At 43.1% G+C, this 24,299-nt stretch overlaps 1 protein-coding gene across 8 annotated transcripts in view; it reads left to right on the top strand.

The window, feature by feature from the left end:
* Window positions 1-24,299, top strand: part of RAPGEF4 (Rap guanine nucleotide exchange factor 4) — a 289,302-nt gene that overhangs the window by 200,074 nt on the left and 64,929 nt on the right. For all 8 annotated transcript variants that reach the window (XM_060621676.3, XM_060621675.3, XM_060621679.3 and 5 more), the window contains 4 exons: window positions 3,902-4,023; window positions 5,403-5,586; window positions 21,274-21,358; window positions 23,335-23,395. In XM_060621676.3, the coding sequence (XP_060477659.1) occupies window positions 3,902-4,023; window positions 5,403-5,586; window positions 21,274-21,358; window positions 23,335-23,395 (452 nt within the window). The remainder of the gene's footprint in view (window positions 1-3,901; window positions 4,024-5,402; window positions 5,587-21,273; window positions 21,359-23,334; window positions 23,396-24,299) is intronic.

Raw genomic sequence — 24,299 nt, 5'->3', positions numbered from 1 at the left:
TGGAACAAACTTGTGTTTTCTTGTTTTCCATCTATGGGTAGCATGTTTTATAATCCTCCAGGTTTTGGAAGATCTGAGTTTGTCTTAGATCCCTGCTTAGCTTTAATTATCCTTAATATTCCCAGCAGTTACTCCTAAACTAATTTGCTTGGACATTGGTTTAATTGTGATAAACAAAGAGAAGAAAACTTTTCCATTTCTGTTCGCTAGTGTTTTTTTAGGGGAACTATTAGATTTAGATGAGATTAAACTAACATTTACTTAGCATTTGTTTCTGCTTGAAGCCCTCCGCCAGGCCATTTTCCCTATGTTATCCTATTTCATCCTACCACAGCCCTGCTAGGTAGGTGTTAGGCCATGTTTCAGATGATAAAAGTGAGGCTCAGAGAGAGTAAATAGTTTTCCTTGTCCAAGTCACAAGTCTAGTGAGTGGCAGAGCCAGGGCTTAAGCCATCCAGCCTCGGTTGATTTCCAAGTTCAGTGATCTTTTCATTCATTCTACCATTCATTCATTCCACAAATGTATTAAATACCTACTGGGCACTGGATGCTATTGTGTTCTAAGCCCCAAGGATACAGGAGTGAATAAAATATACAATGTTCTTTACGGAGTTTACTTTCTACTGTAGGATTTCATTCTAGTGTGTATATAGTGAGTATACAACTCTATCACGTCTATAATTATTTAGAATAGGGAGTCACTATAGCTGTCACTGGAGTTAAGGAATTATGTAGTTGAATCTTCTGGGATGACTGAACACTGGTGGGTCAACTGAGGATTCATGTCTGATCTTTTAGCTTTTGATTTTTTTCACTTCACCATGGGTTTAGGAACTGGAATGGCCTATGCATGGCACACAAGCTTTCACTTTCTCCTTGCACCCGCAGTTTACCCTCATAGCCCTTTTTTAGCAGTCACTCAACTCTCCCATTTGGTCTAGACATGACCTCAGAACCCATCAGACTTGGCGTGAGTCAAAACCCATTTGATTCACATGAACCAAATTCATAAGACACAGTGAAAGCTAGGATACAAATTTTAAAGTTACCATGAAGGATAAATATATTTCTATGACTGTCAACTATGATAGAACCTGTAAAATTAGACCTCATTCACCCTATAGGAAACCTTTGAGTACATGTGCCTCAAGATCCAGTCTGTTTCCCAAGGACAGAGATGGCAAAACAGGCAAATTCTTCCTCTTTGGATCACTTTTTCTGCACTCCTTGAAAACAAACACTCTTCCACTTGTGCTTGTCATGAACATGTTTATAAGACTAAAACTGACAGGATATTTGTTACATTAATTGACCTTGTCTTGAAGAGAATTTTGGAAATGAGACGGGATTTGAGAAACACTTTAGTCTTATCAAGAAGACACATTCCATTTCTTAAGACAGACTATTCATCCAGCCCTTTTTTAAAGTTTACTTATTTATTTTGAGAAAGAGAGAGCATGCATGCCCACAAGTAGGGGAGGGGCAAAGAGAGAGAGAGAGAATATCCCAAGCAGGCTCTGTGCTGACAGCACAATATTCTCTCTCTGTCTCTCTCTCTTCCTCAAAATAAATAAATAAACTTTATTTTTTTTTAATGTTTATTTATTTTTGAGAGAGAAAGACAGAACGCAAGTGGGGGAGGGGCAGAGAGAGAGGGAGACACAGAATCAGAAGCAGGCCCCAGGCTCTGAGCTGTCAGCACAGAGCCCAACGCGGGGCTCGAACTCACGGACCGTGAGATCATGACCTGAGCCCAAGTCGGATGTTTAGCTGACTGAGCCACCCAGGTACCCCCAAACTTTAAAAAAAATAACAAAAATCATGTGTTACATATTCCCAGAGAGAGTTAAAGCACTTTAACTCCTCGAGTGAATCTCAAAATCTCATATGGCTAAAGGACCTTTTTCTTTTTAAGTCTTTGTTATTTTTTCCCCTGACTTAAGATGTGACTATGCTTTTCCAAGTGTGGACTTGCATTAGGGAAATTCCATTAAAATATGTCATCTTTATGACAAAATGGAAACTAGAAGTCAGAAGCCGTAAACTCTTTCTTGCTCCATCATACTAACATTTTCAATCCCTGAAATACAGGTGTCGTGTGTATTCCACACCCTATGACACAAATTAATGATCTGTTGGTAATAACCCATGGACTCATCTGGAAGCCAAAGGCATGATTTCTCTTTTCTGCACCCCAGTTTAAGTTCCTTGCCCCACATCTTGTACTTTCTAGTTCCATCTCTCTCCTCCTCCCCACCTGCTTATATCATGGCTGCAGTCTCCCCAGACACGGTATCCCCCCAAGTCATCACCATGCTAAGGTCTGCTGTCGATTCTAAAGTGGCTGGAGATCTTTAATGGAGAGGAAACTCAGTGATTCTGTCAGCTGCAAGTGGCGCAGCTGTGGATCTTTGTTCTGTGTGCTGACTGCAGGATTCTCATACCCTGAGCAAGGACCCAGGTGTTCTGAGATCATCTCAGAGTTCCTCTTAGCAAAGAGAATCGTTGAATTAAAAGCCACGTGGAATTGATTAGTTTATACTTTTATGAAACTTTTCCCGTTAATAAATTCTGAAATTAGAAGAGCCATGTTTTGACAGTTCCTGTGTTCAGAATGAATAGTTACTAGGTGCCCCCTTTGCTCATTGAAGCTCTTTTTGTGGGTGTAGACTGTTTTCAGAGTAGCCCTGGAAATCTGACGGCCTTCTCAGTACATCTTGCTTGCGAAATGTTCCAGGATTGGACCTGAATCAGGGCGTCCCAGGAGCTTAGACAGATTTCAGAGTTCCTAGAACATTGGGGGCCATCTTTTCGTCCTCGTTTTTTTATAGATGAGAAAACTGAAAACCAGCGAGTTTAAACGACATGGCCAGACTCACACAGCTAATGTCTAGCAGACACAGTGCTGTATCTAATGACTCCTCCCAGGCTAAGCCTCTTCCTAAAGTGGCACAGCACCAGGAAACCCCCAGTTTAAACTAGAGAGGAGCTCCTGAGCTCCCCCCCCCAGAGATGGTGCCATCCTTAGCCCGGGATGGGAGGCCACCAGTAGCAAAGACCCCAGCTGCTCTGTGACTTCCTGTGTTGGCCCTTGGGATTCATTCCTAGGGCTTCAAGATTCCATTTCCTCCTCTGAACCATCATGCCACAAACACCTGCCCTTCTCCCTCACCCCACTGAAGGTCTCAGTATTTCCTAATTATATGTTTCCTGACTAATACACGCAGTTCACCCATCCTGACGAACTTACCACAGAGGGGCAACTTAGGGGTGAATGTGTGACTATGCAGAAAGCATGTGGAGCTCCTCAGATGACAAGCTCTGCAGAAGTGCTGATGCTCATTACATAGGACTTTTTTCAGAGAGATTTGCATCGCTAATTGCTTGTTTCTCCCAACACCCCTCTGGGGAAGATCAGTAGTATTACTTGAAAATATAAAGTGCTATATAATTTTGCACTTATACACCGCCTTTCGTGGAGCACCTCCAAGTGCCTCACAAACATTAACTCATTCCTCACAGGCTTGGGTGAAGGAAGTCAGATGTCACTTTGCCCTCGTTTTACACTGAGATTTTCCGGGACCAGCGAGACAAGAGAGTTCCTGGCCCTGGGCTTAGCTTGCTAGATAACACTCCCCATCTAGTGGCCCTTCGGTACCCCCTGGTGCTGCAGTGTGTAATGCTCTTTCATTGCTTGGAAGGTTCCCTCATGAGCTGAGTGGTTTTGCTGGTTTGTACAAAAGTTTGAGAACCTGAGGCCACGCCATGCCATGCTTTGTTTGCAGTGAGACCTCTTATGGTGGAGGAGCACAAGCGTTTCGGGAAGGTCTTTCAGAAGCCATCTCCCAGCCTTCCTCCGCGAGGGCGTGCCTTCCCATCCTTTGTGTTCCCCTCTCCTTAGGCAATGCTGTGTGGGAACCGAGCTGGTGGACTGGATGCTGCAGCAGACTCCCTGTGTCCACTCCCGAACTCAGGCTGTTGGCATGTGGCAAGTGCTGGTAGAAGACGGCGTTCTCAACCACGGTAAGATGAGCCCCAGGCCCTGGAAAACCCTTTCCCTGGGTAAGTTGTTGCTGCACTCCCAAATGGGCCAATACGAGTGCGGCGAGCGGATGCTATTGATTGCTATGTTCCGCCATCGTGCCCCCCTAACATGGGAGAATGTATGAAGGGAAAATGAAATTGGGACCCGAGTGCATCAGTTCCAATTATGTTTATTAGTTTGCATTCACGGTTCATTGGTAGTGTGATTATACCCTGAGCATAGCAATCCTGATGCAGGGGCAGAATGAAGAGCAATGCGATGTGCGGCAGGGCTGGTGGCAGGGAAAGGAAGTAATGAATTCAGAAGCTGCCTTTTAACAATGGCGTTATCTGGGAGAGCCAATTTGTATCCACACAGGATGACCATATTTAAAATCAGGAATGTGCTCGACTGTCGCAGCCCCTGACACCCGCAGGGGCTATCGTGGGGCAGGGTAGCTGTTCAGGATTGGAGTGTGACCGTGGTTGATCTGCTCATGCCATTTGCTTTAACGACCACTTTTCCAAACTGACAAACCATTAAAATCATTCATTTAATTTACCAAGGCCTGAGAATCTAATGATGGCTTCACCCGTGTTTCTCAGACTTTAATGTGCATTCAAGCCATCTGGGACTCTTGTTAAAATGCAGATTCTGACTCAGCAGGTTTGGGATGGGTCCTGAGGGTCTGCGTCTCTAAGACATAGAAATGAGAGATCCTGAGCCAAGTTCACTGACTGTCCTACCAAGATCTAAGTCTTTTTCTTTAAAAGGAACAAGGGAAAAACAAAACTTTTAAAATCAGAACTGGATGGAAATTACCTTAAGTTACTTCTAGGGTTATATGACCTAGAAGCTCGGTCTCGTCAGTTTTGTTCAAACAGTTAATTTTATTCTAAACTTTTTTTTAAAGTGCAGACATGTTAACAAACAGTACATATGGAAAGAAAAATACGAATCCTGATCCCTGTAGAGTAAGATTGTTTTAAGTCTGTGCCCGAAAACCATTATAGAGCATGATCTGGCAGTTGGTTATTTTCCTGTTTGGGACACATGTCCCACATGCCAGAAGATGTCACCAAGGCAATTTTTGCTGGTCAGAGTGCTCATCTCAGAAAAGCTGGCAGGTTCTCATAAGAACGTGGTGGGGCCAGCCGGTGGCGGGCGGGTCAGAGAGAGCCTCGAGGTGCATGACCGCAGTTGGGAAGTCATGTATTCCAGCTGCACGGCCCTGGGCGAGGCGGGATCAGAGGGCTGAGGAGTCTCACCGCTTTGCTGCCACTTGGCTCTCTTCCCCGACACCAGCCGTTTGCTTCTGGTAAACGGGGCTGTGAGGCAGAGGGACAACAGCTGATCCTTGCCTTCATGTTTCACGTAGTGGACCAGGAACACCATTTCCAAGACAAATATTTATTTTATCGATTTCTGGATGACGAGCACGAGGATGCCCCTTTGCCTACTGAGGAGGAGAAGAAGGAGTGTGATGAGGAGCTTCAGGACACCATGCTGCTGCTGTCGCAGATGGGCCCAGACGCCCACATGAGGATGACCCTCCGCAAACCGTGAGTAAGAGCGCAGTGCGCACCCTGTGCCAGTCCCCTGGGGCCATGGGCATGCGGAAGCACGACACTCACCTGGGCCACAGGGAAGCAGGCTGATTTCCCAGGTCCTGGCCTGCACTCAGGGCCAAAGGGGAGGCTCTGGAGGTGGGACACAGCAGTGTTTGTCTCTTTTCTATTTTACTTTTGAGCCAGATAAATCCATTTCCCTTTTGCATGAGTTAAAACTGTACAGAATTTTAGTGGTTGGTTCGGGATGTCAAAACTAAGTCCACATATTAAAAAACCTTTAGGGGGCTCCTGGGTGGCTCAGTTGGTTAAGTGTCCGACTTCAGCTCAGGTCGTGATCCCGCAGTTTATGGATGCGAGCCCCGTGTCGGGCTCTGTGCTGACAGCTCAGAGCCTGGAGTCTGTTCTGGATTCTGTCTCCCTCTCTCTCTGCCCCTCCCCCTCTCACACTTTGTCTCTGTCTCTCTCAAAAATAAATAAACATTAAAAGAAAACCTTTGGGCAATGACGAACAGAAACTGCTCTGTTTCCATGCCAGAATGTGACAGCCCCTGTCTTTCTAATGGAATAGGGCGGAGGTCATCAGAACCATAGACATCATGCCCGTGCCTTTGTTCGTTCGTTCATTCAACACATCCTTTCACACCATTTTGAACCTTCTGCTCGTTAGCTTAAAGACACGTTCCTAAGAGAATACCACTGTTGCATTAGTGCTTCAAGACCTCCTCCCACTAGTAAGATGCTCTCTCCCTTCCATCTCAACTGAAACCCACCTCACCTTCAGTAACAACCTATCAGCTAAACTGGAGGATTCTGAAGTGTTTAATCAGATGGATTCAGAAAGAATGTACTGAGCCCCTGTTGTACTTAGAGAACTCTCCCAGTTGCTGTGAGACATATAAAGAAGCATATGCCACAGTCCCAATCTTGGGGAAACCTTTTTAATAAGGCATGACTTGGCACTTGGTGTTGAGGCCACCATGCACAGGCTTATGATTTTCTTCTGGGAATGAAACGGCCCTCCACCCTGTGGCCAGTGCCAGCAGCTGTGGATGTCGATTCTGAGTCACAGGCATGGCCAACCTCCATTTATTCGTGGGTCTCAACAAGTGCATTAAACTTCACATGTCTTGTTATGTCCATGGGGCACTTTCCAAAAGTGCCGTGCCCCTTAGGCCAACTTCCTCAATGTCTGCCCCTCATGCCAACTTATAGTACTTCTTAGTGCTTCTCTGTTTCCTTTCTTCAACATATTTCACTTGTTGTCATGCGATGTCTCCTTTGTCAGGACTTTCTCTTGGGTCTTAATGTCCACCTCCATGTGTTTCATAGGCCTGCCCTTATCCTAGTCAGCACCACCATGTTTGACTCTGGAACACTGGTTAGGTTCTGGTCCTTTATCCTCAAAACCCTTTCTTCAAACAAAAATTGTATGGGAAAATCCAAACTATCAAACAGAAAAGCCAGAACTTCACTGACCTAATTATGGGTAGTATCCAAGAACCTTGCCCAGCTGATTTATGCTCTGTCTGTCCTGAAACATCACAGGGGTGGGTGGCTAAGGGGGCACAAGGGAATCATCAGGGCATGGAGAACTCAAATGAACACCGTTCCAAACTGTGCTTTCTTTCACGTGAGTCCACTTCCTCTCTCCCTTCCCCACACACCTATGTCCCATTGTCCATCATTTTTACTTTCTCATCATTTCCTAGATCCATCCCCTTCTTGCTCTTCTTGCCTCTTTCATTCAAGTCAAAGCCATACAGTGGTTCTGAATCAGAAGTGGGACAGAATCAGAATCAGAAGTAGTTCTGAATCAGTGGGGCATCAGTGTGGGAGGATGTTTTGGTTGCCTCAGTACATGTGGGGGCACACTTCTGCCATTCACTGGGCAGTGGTTAGGACCAAGGGTTGCCAAATACACCCAACAATACCTAGGACCCTACAAAATAAGGGGCTGTCCTGAAAATAATGCTCCTATTGAGAAACATTGCTTTAAACTGAGTTTCTGAAAGGCAAAGACATATCCCATTTCTTTTTTCATTTATTTGTTCACTTCACCAATATTTGATAAACACCTATTTTGTTCTAGATACTATGTTAGTTGCTAAGGCTAAAACATCGAACAAGAGGGTTGCACCTCCTTCCTGGAGCTTTCTGCGTAGTCCAAGAGACAGACCTTAAATAGTTAGGCAAGGAATCATTTTGTCATAGCTGCAGTACATGCTACAAAGGAAAATGTAGTGTACATTAATAGAGTATAATATGGAGAGGGGGGATTTAATCTGGCATAGAAGTTGGAAAAGGCCATATTCCTAGCTCTGTGCATTCCACTAAATAGACCACCAATAAACTTTTGCTGAGTGAACGAATGAACAAATGAATGTCTGTTGGCAGCTAATGTTCCTGCAGCTCTTAGTTGCTTCAAGGGAAGCAGAAATGCCATTTGATTCACAAAGATTTTTGAGCATGTACCAAGAGGTTTTCTTTAAAAAATAATAATAATAAAATGGTTCCTGCCTTTGGAGAATTTATAATCCAGGAGGTGAGGCCCTCCCAAATTAGGATCTGGTGCAACAAACACACTTATTGAGTGCCTATTGTGTGCTAGAAACATTCATGCTATTGTCTTGATTCACCCTCACAAGACCCTGAGAGCTGGTTTCTTGAGTCACCCTTAGAAAGAGAGCCTGTGCTTGTGCTTTTTTTCTTCCATACAGCATTGAATTGCATGATCCTTGGCAGCCCAAAGATTCTTCAGAGAAAACTATATTCCAAAGGTTGGATTTTTCCAGTCTATCACTAGAACATACAGGTTTTACTAGTATTCCAAGACATATCATTTTGAGTTCCCTTGGGATTTTCTTACCTTTCCAGGTTTTATCAAACTACAAAATTGGAATCGAACTGGTAGTTCTTCTGACTCAATACTCTTAGATTTTCTTTCTATTGGAATGACAGCTCCCAAGAGATGAGAAAGTGAAAAAGAAGGAATCTAATTTTTTTGAGACAGACTTTCTCAAACCTATGCACATGCACACACACACACACACACACACACACACACTCACACACACATACACACACATACACCTTTTTTGGGGTGAAGGGAGTCTGATAATAACCTTTGTAACGTCTAATTTATTTAAGTGGAAAGAAAATATGCTTAGGTGATCAAGAATTTCCAGTATCACTGCTGTCCTTAAAGAGACCCCTTGAGCACTTTGCTCCTAGAAACCTGAGGGCATGTGTAAAGGTCCTGGAAATGTTGACGCTTTACTGCCCAGACAGCCAAGTCATTAGGAAATGTGGAGGCATGAGATGCATTGGCTCCATGTCGACCAGGGCAGGACCCCCCAATTTTTAAACTCAGCACAGCTGCATTTTATAATAGTCACCACTGCCAGAGAGGCTGCAGAACTCTGATAATTACTGGGAAAGAAATAACACAATATTCTTTGATGAGAAGATTACTTTGAGAATTTGATTGTATAATGAAGATGTTGCTTTGAAAGGTACTTCCCATTGTTCTGAATCTGAGACTCGCTAGCAAAAAAAAAAAAAAGTGTCACTTGTTTTGACAGGCTACTTAGAAAAATTCTCTGTTTATTACATTAACTGCAGCATTTTAACTGTCAAACTATGAAAGAATGTTCTGTAGTTTAAAAAACAGAATAGAGCTTCAGGGGAAATTTTTTGGCATACTCTTGTTGCTATTGGTATTGAAAAAAAAACATACATCCCGAATGTGAAATTAGCTTTTTATGTGGTGGCAGGCAGAGTGACTCACAATGCCCATCCTGGTTTCACAGGTGCAGACCTGGATGGCACTGGGGGGCAAGTGCTATAGAACAATGACAGTTGATGGTGCTGTTGTTGGGGCTCACAGAGCCATCAAACCTAAAATGAGCTCTTGGAGCTAATTGTTTTGATTTTGCTTTGTTTATAAGTCTAAAAGCAAGAGGTTACCCAACAGCGAGTAGATACAGTGGAGATCCTTGCCAATAGAAATGTTCCTTCTGCTTACCTTTGAGCAGATATTTTGGATAGGGGGCCATGGGCAAAAAGATGTGGAGTGACCAGATAAGCAGAATGTTATAAACTTGCAGCTAGCTGGGTAAAAAGAGACAACGAAGGTTCTTGCTGTACATGCCTCTCAACCTCTTCTTCCAAGAAAAGTGAGACATGATGTCCCGCTGTTTAGCATGGTCCATCAGAAACCAGCTTAGAAGTGGGAGGGAAATGAAGTAGATGCCATTTGCCAAATCTAGTTCTAGGTAGATCTGCAATTCGGGAATTCCCTTAAAGCCTAGAAGCTTAAGTAGTTCAGAAAGAGATAGGTTAGTTGGCTTGACCAGAAGGAAAAATATATATATATACTTACATATATATATTTACATATATATAATATATAAATACATATACATAAATATATATATATATATATATATATATATATATATATATATAAAACAAAGAAATAATATATAAACATGTAAAATATATATAGCTAAGGGAAAGAGAATCAACAAAAAGAATTCTTGGCAGATTCTGGAATCTTCCCAATAAGCCAGAAACTTGAGTTCATTTATTTCATATGATAAACTAATATTTTCTAACATATGCTATGGGGCATAAGTTTAAAAGGAAACAATTCAGATGATCAAATGATAGGGGAAAATACCAGGTGGGAGTGGGGGTGTTAGTTGGCTGCATTAAGATAGCTCCCACCTGCTGTTCCACACATTTGCTCTAGAGGGCATATGAGAGGCTATGTATTTCTTTCTAAATTAGTAGAGCCTCTTTTAATAGGGTCTTATTCTGTCCAAGCTGTTTTTGAGGGTGTGAAATTTGAAATCCTGATAATTATAGGGAAAGTTGCTTCCTCAGGGGAACCCAGATTAGCAAGCCTAAAGTCAGTGGTTCCTAGGGTTTTGATTTCTGTTGGGATGTGCTAAGAAATGTTCAAAGTTATGAAATTCATCCTCAAATGCAAATCAGATGAAAAGAGAAATATGGAAAAAAAAAAAGAGAGAGAAACATGACTTAAAGATCCTAATCTCTATGAAATAAGAAATTCACTGTGAATCTTTTCTTTCACTGCATGACAAAATTTTGCCTTTTTTGTTTTGTTTTGTTTTTGTTTTTTTTTGTTTTTGGTTTGTTGTTGTTGTTTTTGTTTGTTTTTTTCTGGAAAGATTGCTGTGCCCTAAATGAAAGCTTATAGAACTTACCAGAAGAAATGATTGCATTAAGAGGTCCATTTCTTAGGTTTGGGTTTATTGCCTCTCCTCTCTAAAGACAATTTACTACTTATCCCTCATGCTTACATGAAGCCAGCCATTGGATCACTGCCACTGAGATTCAGATTTGGGAGAGAAGAAGATGGATACAGCTGCCCATTTACAGTGTAGGGTTCATTATAATATTTTACTGACTTTTTATTGTTAAAGTCAATATGTTCATTGTAGAAAATTTGGAAACTACTGAAAAGAGTTAAAGAAAAATAAATACCACCTGCAATTACATCTCCCAGAGATAATTGTTAACATTTTGGTGCCTGTCCTTCTTATTATTTTTAAACTCCTAACTTTTTACACTTAGTAATATATTGTGGGGTTTTTTCCAATATATGAAATTTATTGTCAAATTGGTTTCCATACAACACCCAGTGCTCATCCCAAAAGGTGCCCTCCTCAATACCCATCACCCATCCTCCCCTCCCTCCCACCCCCCATCAACCCTCAGTTTGTTCTCAGTTTTTAAGAGTCTCTTTTGCTTTGGCTCTCTCTCCCACTCTAACCTCTTTTTTTTTTTTTCTTCCCCTCCCCCATGGGTTTCTGTTAAGTTTCTCAGGATCCACATAAGAGTGAAACCATATGGTATCTGTCTTTCTCTGTATGGCTTATTTCACTTAGCATCACACTCTCCAGTTCCATCCACGTTGCTACAAAGGGCCATATATTGTGGGTTTTTTCTCTTAACCTTAAATGTTCTTCAAGGATGGGATTTTTAAGAGGTGTATAGTAGGCTATCCTCTGAATGTCTCTAATACATTCAGTTAGTCCTTGTTGGATGTTTAAATTCATTCTCAAGCCCTTTCATAACAGCAGCAAAAATAATATTTTAGTGTTCTTCTTGCCAGAACAAAGAAAGAAAACAGCCTGACAGGAGTACAGAGGTGGGATTGGGGCCAGAAAGATGTCAGGAAAGTTCCAGCAAGGAACAATAAGCTATTTCAGAGTGAATGAATGCCCAGACCAAGAGTGCTAGTAAATGTGGCTGGGGAGGTAGGCCCAGGTCTAATTGAGGGGGGTCAGCTATGCACTCTGTATGCACTGGCTATTATTTTATAGACATTTAGGGCACCATTGAAGAACATTAAAGAGAGGTGTGGATGGTCCGCTTTGCAATCGGCAGGTTTCTCTGCTGTCTATAGAGAATGCTGAGACTAAAGACACAATGCAAGATATTGAGTTCCGTGAGGTTAAAATTAATTATTTTTTGAGAATTTAATGACAGCATTTGAGATACATGCATTTGACCCAAGAAACTGCCAAATAAAGTGAAAGCAAGACTGGGCTCCAGAGCCTTGGATTCTCATCTTACCAAATCACTAATAAGAACCCAACATCTTCAGATGACAAATCTCTTAAACTATAAAGTGAGTTTAGTAATACCGGCTTGCCCTCTCCCATCTTCACAAGGAGATTGTAAAGGGAAAAACAAATACGATTATATTTAATCACAGCCAACATTTATTGAGCTTACCTATGCTAGGCACTATGCTCAACAATTATCTCATTCAGTTCTTGCAACAGAACTGTGAGGTAGTTATTAATACCATCCCCATCTTATGGATTAGGAAACAGGCATAGGTTAAATCACCTGCCTGTGTTTATCCCAAAAGTGTTGGACTCGGGATATGGTGCAGGTCTGTCTGACTCTGGAGTCTGTATTCTTTACTGTGGCCTACCACCTTTCCCAAGCCAAACAGGATTCAAAATGGCCTGCTGGGTTTATTCTTAGAGCATTGGTGAGGAAAGACGTCATGGGTATTTGATTTAAAAATAATAATTACAGGGGCGCCTGGGTGGCTCAGTCGGTTAAGCATCCGACTCTTGATATTGGCTCAGTCATGATGTCACAGTTTGTGAGTTCGAGCCCCACATCGGGCTCTGCGCTGACCGCGCAGAGACTGCTTCTGATTCTATCTCTCCTTCTCTCTGCCCGTCCCCTGCTTGTGCGTGCTCTCTCTCTCTGTCTCTCTCTGTCAAAATAAATAAATAATCTTAAAAATATATAATAATTATGACAGACTAATCTCATCTTACTCAATTACGACCTCATGGACCTGAGTGGAGTACAAGCGTTGTCATCTACTTAGAAAAATACTCACATCAACCCACTGGCCAGAATTACAAACAAAACTTAATAATTAATGTATGAATCACACTGTATAGTTTACATAGTGACCTTATATACATCATGTCCTTGAACCTCAAAACCACTCTATGCAATGAGTAGGACTTATGTTATTATCCACGATTTACATTTGAAGAAATTGAGTTTAGTAGATGTCAAGTGCTTTCCTTGACATCACATGGAAGTATATGTGGCTGAGCCAGAATCCGAGTCCATGTCTGCTTACTCCAAAGCCAATTTCATTCCATTTTTTTTTTTCATGGAGAATATTCAATCTTCTCTATTAGGTTGCAACTTCACCCTCTCTAGTGTGTTTATTAAATAAGAAGTGAAATCCAAAGAAATATAGGTAGTCCATCTGTCCCTGATTAAGAATTAATTTTTGCAAAAAGAAAAAAAAGTAAGAATGAATTTTTGCAAGGAAAAAGTAATAATGCGTATACATAGCACCTCCTCAAAAACTGTTTGCATTTTCTATCTGATTGTATATATGCATCATACACGAAGGCAGGTAGCTATACTCTCTGATGCCATCTAAATTTGTTGTTTTCTCAACTTGCTGCTTAGATGTTTTGCAGGAAAATATTTGTACTTGCACCTTTTAAAAGGTTTAATATTAAACTTCTGGTGTGTCCCCATAGTAACCACTTTTGCTGGAAGTATGTTGGGCATATTCAATTTCTAAACATGAAAAACCTTAAATTACTTTCTCCTAAAAACAGTTAGCACTCAGGGGCCTTAATTATGGCTCCTTACCCATGTCCTGATGAGGGTGACTTCATTTCTCACAAATATTCATAAAGCATCTGCCCTTTACTGCAATGGTGGACAATGTTCATTTCTAACCTCACAAATAAAGGAAAGAATGTACATAGGGATGTACAGGCTTTGCTATCAGAACTAAAAAATGCCTAATTGCATCTGATAAACCTAAAGTGTTCTTTTCTGGGTTAAAGATAAGGCGAAGGGGTGGTGGTGTGGCAGAGAAGTGAGCAGAGTGATCTGGACAGGACACTGCAAATGTCCAGTCACCAGGTTCCTGGAATGTCTCTAACATGGAAGATGTAACTCTTAAGAAGCAAGGATCCTGGGAGGTAAAGAAAAGAAACACGTTTTGTTGGTTTATTACACAAGAGGGTGGGAAATAAAACCAAACTTCCTTTAAGGGAAGCGGAAAGAGGTGAGCTCTCACAATCTTAAGGGTGTTGGAAAATGACCACGTTTGAGAAATGACTTATAAGCAGGACAGTGAGGTGGGATGAGGTGGAGTGTTGCAAGAAAAATAAAGCATTCCCACCCCCACCCCTCAGAAAAAAAATAATAAAGCATTTCCTTTATTTTGAAGCATGACCATGGCTTACTAGATATTTATAACATTGACTTTTCTGGGTATTTTTCCCATGCACCAGAGAATAGGTCTACTAGACGACAGGTCTAGAAGAATGGCTTATTTATTCTCTCACCTGCATATTTTACCACTGGCCATGCCCACGTGCTGCTTGGTGTCTGGACGAATCCCTCATTTTATCCACGTTCCAATAACTGAGGAGCTCAGTCTCTGACCTTGATAAATTCCTTGATAAAACTGTATTTACCAGCAGCTTCCAATATCACCTGAGCCCTCCCATCCTTTAATGTATAAACTGCTTCTCCATCCATCCCCGTTTATTATCTTGTCTGTAACTAGACATTGCTGCCAGAATGCATCCCCTGCAGAAACTAGGCCTTTCCACAGCAGGATCCGACAAATCCACATCAATGTGGCACCACGCAGATTTGTAAAGAAGCAGGGATGCCTAATATCTCTCCCTGTGACATCTGGAGAAGGACAAGTAAAGACCAGGTACATTCACCGGCTGCCACTCAGAGCAGCCAGAGAGTCAATTCACTTCCCCAGCCTCATAGGTTACTCTGTGAAGGTGCATGGGGTTCCCTCCTCCCGCTTGGGGCACAGTGTTCCCTTGACTCTTGAAAGCCAAATTGCCTTCAGTCCTTGGGACCCTTTCATTACCGTTTGAACAGGCTGGGGTCTGATTTGCAGGACCTCTTCTCCATTTTTTCCCTGTCACCCCCGTAAAGACCAAAGCGTGAGAGGTGCTTAATGCCACTGTTTGCCATGAGAAACCCGCTTTTAAAATGTGACTTTGTTCAGTGATTGTGGTGGGGAAGGCTCACTTTTAGTTGTTATCAGGTGCCCTTTGGCGGGGGGGGGGGGGGGGGGGGGGGTTGGGGAAAGCTGCAGATCAAGATTGAGTAGAGAGGGGAATCTTCTCTGAGACACTAGATGGCACAGCAGCTCCGAGCTGGCGGCCTTGGGAGAGGCTGGGCTGCCTTTCCGTCATCGCTGCCACAATCCGGAAGATCCACCTGGGATAGGAGAGGGGCTAGGATTGTGATCCACCTTCGTGGGCATAGGCTGGCCGCCCGTGCTCCATCTGATTTCCTCCCTGGGACTTCCCTCAACTTTCAGTCCTAGCGACAAGTCAAGGCCCCCTGAAACATCAGTGAGTTTGCTTGTGGCAAACCTCTCACAAATGCTTTTATTGCTTTGTTGACTGTGAATATACTCATTTTTTAGAGTAAGTCCCCTCACACCTTGCAGTCCTAGCTTCTCTCACCTCATTAAAACATTGGCTGTAAACAGAACCAAAAAGTTCACTGCTACCTGGGTGGCTTGCCAAATAACTGTGGCCTGCCCCGTGATTACATTGACCGCTTTAGACCACAGGATTGTAGCTTTCTTTTCTTTTTTTTTCCTTTCATTTTGAATGTTATTTAGGACTCGGAGACTAAACTGTTTTTAAGCTTTGTTCCATCCTGTTTCAAACAGCTGCCATGGGTTTCTCCACAGCACCCAGCAAGTCCCCAGGGAAGTGTTTACTTCTCCGGAGTGGCTATTGCTGAATGGGGGACCAGGGGGTAGAATAAGCCGCCACATGGGTTTCTGTGTAGGTGTGGTCTGCATCCCCATCAGAGCTGCCCCTGAAGGCAGCGGAGGCCATGTTTCCTGGCAGGCTTTGCTTTGTGAGAGGCACGTGGGGGAGCAGGCAAGCTGAAGCCACCCCTCTTCCTCCCACTAGTTGCCAAACTGAGGAGGATTTCCCAGGAATGGGGCCTTTCTGGGTATTTTGCTCCTGGGAGAGCTGCTACTCCTTTTCCTCCTCTGTGTCCGGCAGGAGGGCCCAGGGCTTCTCTCTCAGGCTTCTCCCCGGGCATGTTTTAGAGAGCAGGTCTCAAGGTTTCACCTGGCAGTTAACTCTGCCACTGCCCACTGCTCACTGTGGGGCCTGGGAAAAGAGGCCACTGACCTGAAAGAAGCAGTCTTCTGATGAACCGCTCTGACCCTGTCCTGCCCTTATCTCATCTGCTGTCTTCCTCCTGTGGTGGTTTTCTGTGAATATTGAGCTGTAGCCACTTCCAGTCATTTCTCACAGGTTTTATCCCTATCTGTTCTCTGTCACCCAAGAATTCCTAAAACTCTGTCTGCCCATAGTACTATTATGTGGTTTGTGGTGATGGTGATGCTTGTTTGTTTTCAGTGCTGTTTTGGATTTTAAAATACCTTTCCAGGGGTGCCTGGTGGCTCAGTCAGTTGAGCGTCTGACTTCGGCTCAGGTCATGATCTCACAGTTTGTGGGTTCAAGACCTGCATCAGGCTTTGCTCTGCTGGTGCGGAGCCTGCTTGGGATTCTGTCTCCCTCTCTTTTTACCCCCCTCCTGCCCATGCTCTCTCTCATTCTCTCTCAAAAATGAACAAACATTTAAAAATTTTATAAAATACCTTTCCAATCAGATCGTTAGCATGGTAGATAAAAATAAGTCCATAAAAGGGCTGAGCCCCACAGGTGCTACTTGGTCTTGGGTGGTCACCTCTGTCCAAGCTGCCACTGATCTTGATTTAGTTCTACTGAGTGACTTCAGCTGGTCTAACATGGTAATTTCTTCCTCACAGCTGGATGAATAAAATCTATAATCCTATAGAAAATATGTCTTTTCTATCATTTTATGGGATTTGGAGTAAGAGATGAGGTTCAATATTTTCACCCTATGTCCTTCCTTCATTATTAATGAACTATTTGCCATGACACAAACGTGTGCCATATCAAAAGTGAGTTGTGTCATGGGCACGTCATCTTACTTGACCTTTGATAGGCAGGATGGCAGAGCATAAGCCCCCATTTCCCTTGGGCACAGAACAAGAACTGGTTCATAATACTGCTGCCTTCTCCCTTGGGTAGACCCTCAGTTCAGCATGAATTGTAGGAATGTGTGTCTTCATTCATATTGAACATCCACCCTGGTGATAATGCCATCCTGCACTTGTGCTCTATTTCCAATATATCAATACTTTGCATATATTAACTCCTGTGATCTTTATGACAATCGTATTAATTATTCCCATTTTACAGATGCAGAAACAAGGCATTACACCAATCACATACCTAGGAAGTTCCTGATTTAGATCTCCAGTCCAGTTTCTGCTTCCAATCCAGTGCCCTTTGCACTACCAGATGCTGCTTCTCTTGAGAAGAGCAGACTAGAGTTATGGATATTTAAACAAAGAGCATTCTTCACAGTATGTTGTAATCACCACAGCAGCAGGACCATGTGCCATGGAAGAATAAGGGTTGAACAACCAATTTTAGCTGGGAGAGATGACATCTGAGTTGGGCTTGCAGCAGAAAAAGATATAGCAAAGAAAAGAGCATGTGGAAAGTCTTGGAGACACGAGAAAGCCTAGCATTTTGGAGGGATACAGAGATGTCTGGTATGGCTGGAGCAGAGAGCAGAGCCATGAGGTAAGGTGTGAAGAGAGGGGAGATGAATGTGTCTGGAAGATGTGGGAGATTGAGATCTGGCTTCACAGATCCTTGTGTGATGATGAGGGAGCACTTGTAGTGCCTATGGCTTATCTAGGAGGAGATGGAGGTGGCCAGAAAACTCTGGGAGCTCAGGAACGAAGTCTATTTGGAGATAAAGATTTAGGTGTCAGCATTACATAGATGAAAGGTGGGTTTTTTTTGTCTTTTTCCCCAGGGAGAGAAGGTAGAACACACTGAGCACCGAGCTAATGGCAGTAAACAAAAGAATAACAGACCAGAGAAGACACTGGGAAATAATGGGGGGGGGGGGCGGGGGTGGTAAGTGGCGGGGAGGGGAAGGGGTAAGTGGAGCTCCAGGCAGTGCTCAGTTGTGTGGGGCAGCAGGGCGGTGAAGAGATTTCAGAAATTCTTCAGAGTCACTGTCTTCACTTCTCCTCTCCCACACTCTGATGCAGGTCCTAAGACTACCTAGCGTGGCTCACAGGGCAACCTTGAACCACTGCGTCAAATTTGCAATATGCTGCATTGATGACTGGACAGCATTCTTCATTATACGTTTTAACTCTTGGATGAAATATAACCATTTTCTTTTTTTTTTTTTTTTCATCTTAGAGAACATGAACAGGGGAGAGGGGCGGAGGGAGAGAAAGAATCCCAAGACATAGGGCTCGATCCCACAACCCTGGGATCATGACGTGACCCAAAGTCAAGAGTCAGATGCTCAAACGACTGAGCCCAGGAGCCCCTTCATTTTCTTTTTTATCAAAGTATAGTTGGCATACACAATCAGTTTTAATATAATAGGATTTATAGATTCTAATGCCATAAGAGTTGATCAGAATGGATTTCACATTGATTTGGATTTCCACAATGAATGGATTTCCAACTTCGAATCTGTCAAGATTTTAGAGATAAATTCTAACCTTTTCTTTTCCCAGCTGAGTTTTCTTCCTCCCCATGGAGGTGAGAATGAGACTTGGCAACTGTTTTCCCTTTTAGCCAAGCTTCTAGGAGGGTCCATGCTATTTGCAGCTGATGTCAAGTAGCAAGAACAGCAGGGCCGCTCCTCATGCTGAAGAGCCATAATCCTATTATGCCTACCTGAGACTTTCACATTAGCTGCCTCTATCGTGGTAGATCAGCTGGGGTGATTCAATTGACTTTTAAATCCCCAAGGGTCCCAGTTTCGAAATCCCCATGTCTAAGTCAAGTAGTAGATTAGGCCCCTTACTAAGAAGGGCTGGCTCCTTTAGAGCCCCCATGGCCATAGTTTTTTCTTCAGTATCTTTGGGTCCCATACTGTCTGAGATCTGCCCTGAAGCACTGGATTGGTGCACAGCTGTGTCCTTCAGTGGTGATCCTTCACAGGAGGTAAAGCTGGCTGGCATCCCCCTGGGTCACGGATTTAGTACGTGTCCCTTTGAATAGTCAGGATTAGGAAACATCCTCTGTTGATGCTACAAGAGAAAGATACCATATTCTTTTGTTCGCATCAAAGTTGCCCTTGAGAAGGTAATGTGCAAGGTATGCATAGAGCTTTCTTCCTCCAGTTAGTCCCACTCGATCAACTCCCTACATGATATATAATATGGCGGCAAAATGATTTAACCCAATCAACTATTTCAGGATATTCACAATTCAGTTTTGATTGCTCAAACTGCTTATCCAATGACTAAGTTTTAGATGTAATTTGCTGGCCCACATGTTATACTTTATCTGTGAAAGTATATATACTTTATCTGTTTGTTTACCTTATTTTTTTTAAATTTTTTTTAATGGTCATTTTTGAGAGAGAGAGAGACAGAGCGTGAGTGGGGGAGGGATAGAGAGAGAAGGAGACACAGAATCCAAAGCAGACTCCAGGCTCTGAGCTGTCAGCTGAGAGCCCAATGCAGGGCTCGAACCCACCAACCGTGAGATCATGACCTGAGCTGAAGTCAGACACTTACCTGACTGAGCCACCCAGGTGCCCCTGTTTAAAACTTCTTAAACAAGGGTTTGAGCTTTGAAAATCACTTTGCTGTTTTTTTTCCCACTTAAATACGCAAACACCTTCACATTCGCTACTTCCTTTGCTCTCGCGTCTCTCTCAGGAAGGTATTGTCCCCAGTTTGCAGATGAGACTGGTACTGATGCCACATAGCTGCTGAGTGGTTGCACTGAGATTAAAACTTGATCTGCATACTCAAAATCCAGTGCTGTGTTCAGTACTCCAACACACCCAAATTTATCCGACCAAGGAACACTTTTTAAAATGTAATGCAATTAAGGATGAAATACCATCAGTAGCTCATTAAGATTTAAATGTTTAACATACGGTAACATTGAGTAATATCATAAATTGTTGGAATTTCAGGACAAAATACAGAAAACAGACTGATGGTTACAGAATAGGTAACATACATGATTGCAACAATTAGCGGAAAGTAAATGCTGCCTGTCCTTCCACATCGCTCTTTGAGATTTGATCACCCCTTTGTTTGTTTTGAAGTTTCACAAACACATTAGCCAGGGTTCCTTATATTGCAGGGAGCAATAGAACACCCAAATTATTGATCAATCGTATTAATTATCATTGGTGTGTAATTGAACACTACTAGTGATTCCAGAATAGTCACACACATTAAAGATGGTTAGGAATCCACTCAGTCCTCCCATGCCAAAACGTCCATAACACTTCCATATTCTATCCTCAAAGGCAGGCTGTTGGATACTAGTTTAAAACAATTTATATAAAAAAAATAATTTATAAAAAAAAACCCATACACTGACATCTCACGAAAGAGCTGTCATCCATGGAACAGATTTGGGGAAATGAGAGTGTGTACCTTCCTTCTTTCCCTTTAGTACTAATCCTAGACACTGCTGTTTGCTTTCTGCTCATCTCATGCCCTCACTTCTTCAGGGATAAGTAAGAAAATGTTGAGTCTACATTAATCCTCTATTTGAGTCCTGTCTAGAAACATATTACATCATCTGAAACAATAGTAACAGCAGCATTATTCTGTTAGGCTAAGACATCACACAGGATCCCAAGGAATTTGGATCAGTCATCCAGCTAATGAAATCAATTGTTCGTAGTTGCGTTAAAAGACAAGTTTTGCAGTTACTGATTCTGATGGTAATGACAAGCAATTTTTTAGAGCAATCATCTACAGAGTGAGAGATAAGTTAGCCAACTACAATGTGAGTGGAGATGTTCCTCCCTCAGATTGGAAGGGAAGAGGACTATGCACATTCTTCCATCAAGGAACACATTCGATTCAAAAATCCCTTTAGGGGTTCTAATGGCAGGATCTTTTCTTCTGTCAAAGTCTTTTCATAGAGATTTCTTGTAGGAAATCCCTAAACACATTACTGAATCCATTTCTATATCTCAAGCTTTTGTGATGACTTTTTTCTCTTTGTTTTCTTCTTACTTTTTTCTTTGTAGACCTGGCCAGAGGACCGTGGATGACCTAGAGATTATCTATGAAGAGCTCATTCACATTAAGGCCTTATCCCATCTTTCTACAACAGTAGGTCGTCTCCTTGTTGAGCATGCTCGGGAAGGGGAGGTGTTGAATGCACTGTTAGCAATGAAGGAGTGTATTTTGGCATGGGGGTGGTGGTGAAGGAATGCCTGAATTCTTCATAAATCATGCCTACTCTCTCTCATGAGACATAAAGGAAGTTACACTCAAGAATAGTCCCCAAATGGGATCAAGTGTTACCATGTTGTTAGTAGTTGTTCATGTACCCTAAACCCTGAAGCAGTGTGAGTGAGTGGGTAAGACTGGAAAATGTACTTCATTCTTCAAAACCTGAATCTTGGAATCTGTGCACTTTGACAAAAGATCCAGACCTTAAGGGGAACTCTGAGACCCTTCCATGAAATATAGAGGAAGGAGAAAAATCAAGATGGCCTGTCTTGGCCCACAGGGCCGGCTTTGCCCAGGTGTGCTGCCCTATGGAGAAGGAAGCAGAAGGTTCAAGGAAACATTGCCTCAGATATGTTAGGACACGGTAGCAGGGCCCATTAGTGAAAAATGGCCCAATGGCTATGTCTGACTCTGAACTTTTACATGATGAGGTTATTTAGGAAGGCAGTGTACAGAAATTTGGCTCTGAATAGGGACAGAAATACATCCTCCTATAGAAGAAATATAGGAATGTGTTTTCCAGGTAGCACAAGTCTCCTATATGTTAATAATTCAATAATAATAGTAAATAGAAGTTGTTTCAATATTCACAGATCATATTCTGAGGCCCCTCAGCAATGTCTACATACCTGCTTTGCCTCTCATTCCCAGCTTACTTGCTGGCATTATGCTACCACATGCATGGTAGCAATGTCTGTGGTCCTTTCTCTGGGGGCAGAGGTCAGGTCTCTGCCGAGAGCAATGAGGCACTTGCCACAGCTCCAAGCAGAAGGGTTCCAAACCCCTCCCCCTTCAACTCAGATGGAGCTGCCTTCCCATCCTTCTCCTGCTGCACTACTGTGGGTCCAGAAGCTTGCTCACCTACCTACATAGGGCATTCAGGGGTGTAGTCTAGCCCAGCCACCCTTCCCACATACCACTGCCCTTGTCATCCTCACTCTGTCCGTGGGAGGTGGGGATAGGTCTAGTGCCTGGGCGCCTCAGCTGGGGTGCCCCTGCACTTTGTAGGTATCATGAGCTCATGCTGTAGACAGAAGTGAGGGGAGACTCCTTTTCCCTGCCTGCACTCCAGGTCCCCAGCACGCCCCTGCTGTGACTTGCTCAGCATGGTGGAATTGAAAGGACTATGGGGAGTCTCCTCTTCTAGCTCAAACCCCAGGTACCCAGGCACTGGGGGAAATTCTGAGGTCACTTTGTTCTTAGGGAATTAGAGCCAAGATTTGCAACCATAATTTAGGATTTTAAAACAATTAGCTATGTAGGAATATAAATCTGCCCGCACATTGAAGTTTCATTTGAATTTTCCAGTGTGTGTGTGGTGATGTAGTATGTGTGATGCAAGGACCCTCTCATAGCAGCAGGGTCCGATGATATTCCCACCCAAGATGGAAGACTGGCAGAGATATTAGCTAGTTCATACATGTGAAGCCACGTTTTAAATGGTTTCTGGGGAGACTGTTTTGAATGAATTAGCTTATAAGATAGCTTTTGTCAGAGCCTTACGAATCTAGTGGTAGGGGCACCTGGGTGGCTCAGTCAGTTGAGCGTCCGACTTCAGCTTAGGTCATGATCTCACGGTTGATGAGTTTGAGCATCAAGCTGTCAGCCTATCAGTGCAGAGCCTGCTTTGGATCCTCTGTCCCCCTCTCTCTGCCCCTCCCCTGCTTATGCTCTCCCCAAAATAAGTGAATCTAGTGGCAAATTTGGTGAAAGTGGTTCTAGACGAGACTAGCAGCTAGCAAAGTGGGAAATGGCTATGTGAACAGAAGGGTACATTCAGCACTGCTCAGGAGAACAAGTCCCACCCCACCCCCCAATCTGGCCTTTCCCAATTCTTTCTCTTTTTCTTCTAGGTGAAACGAGAGTTAGCAGGTGTTCTCATTTTTGAGTCTCATGCCAAAGGAGGAACCGTGTGTAAGTAAACGTAATGGGACGTTGTGCCTGGCGAGCTTCTCAAGAGCATATGCCATGGGAACCTGACTGCAAATGCTTTCCTTCTTGGGGGGCCAAGTCAGACCTGGAAGGACATGATGTGGCAGTTCGGTTTCTCGAGCCTCGCGACTATTCCCAGCATGTGCCTGTTATTATGCTGCCCTAGGGTTTTCTGGACCCAGGTTGGTAGCAGTTGCCAGACTGAGTCTCCACTGGCTCCCTGCTGACTCAAGGCAGTATTTAAAGAGGGTGCAGTGAAGTCACTGCTCTTCAGGAAGGACCCTACAAGGACCTTTTCACGCAGCTTCACTTGAATTTGATTTTCAGAGAACAAGTCTGTCTCTCCAGATCCCTAGTTAGAGTGACAAATCGCCCTGCTTGGTTTTTCTTCTCTCACTTGCTCTACCAGTTCTGAGCCTGAGAGAAACTCTTTGCCCCAAATACCAATGCAGTGCTAATATATTCTTATCTCTTCAGAACCCAACTTGTTTAGTTCTGTGAGGGCATTTGGAAGCAAGACGTTCCAATTTGATATTAGTGAATGTGAACAGAATCGTTTAAGCCATCCTTTTCCTCAAGTTCTACAAAATCCTTCTTGGTAAACGTGGCTCCTGGTCTACTCAAGGCAGGAAAGGCCGCTTTCTCTAATCTCCCTTGGAGAGTCAGAAGACACCTGAGCATACTAAGGTTCTCAAAGTTCTGCAATAAAGAAAAACATTGTTCCATTTAAACTGACACTTTTTAAATCGAGTGAAACATAAGACGCTTTTTTAAATGGACACCTGTTAACTTTTCAAGAGAGGTTCTTTGGAAAATCTTGTTCTTTCTTCAGACTGTGTTAGTCGAAGAAGCAGGAACATGAATCGTAAAAGCAAAAAGTGTTATA

The sequence above is a fragment of the Panthera onca genome, chromosome C1 (genome assembly GCF_046562875.1).
Source record: "Panthera onca isolate mPanOnc1 chromosome C1, mPanOnc1 haplotype 2, whole genome shotgun sequence".
Classification (NCBI taxonomy): Eukaryota; Metazoa; Chordata; class Mammalia; order Carnivora; family Felidae; genus Panthera; species Panthera onca.
The sequence above is the reverse complement of the archived record's forward strand: the minus strand, read 5'-3'. Positions and strand labels throughout refer to the sequence as shown.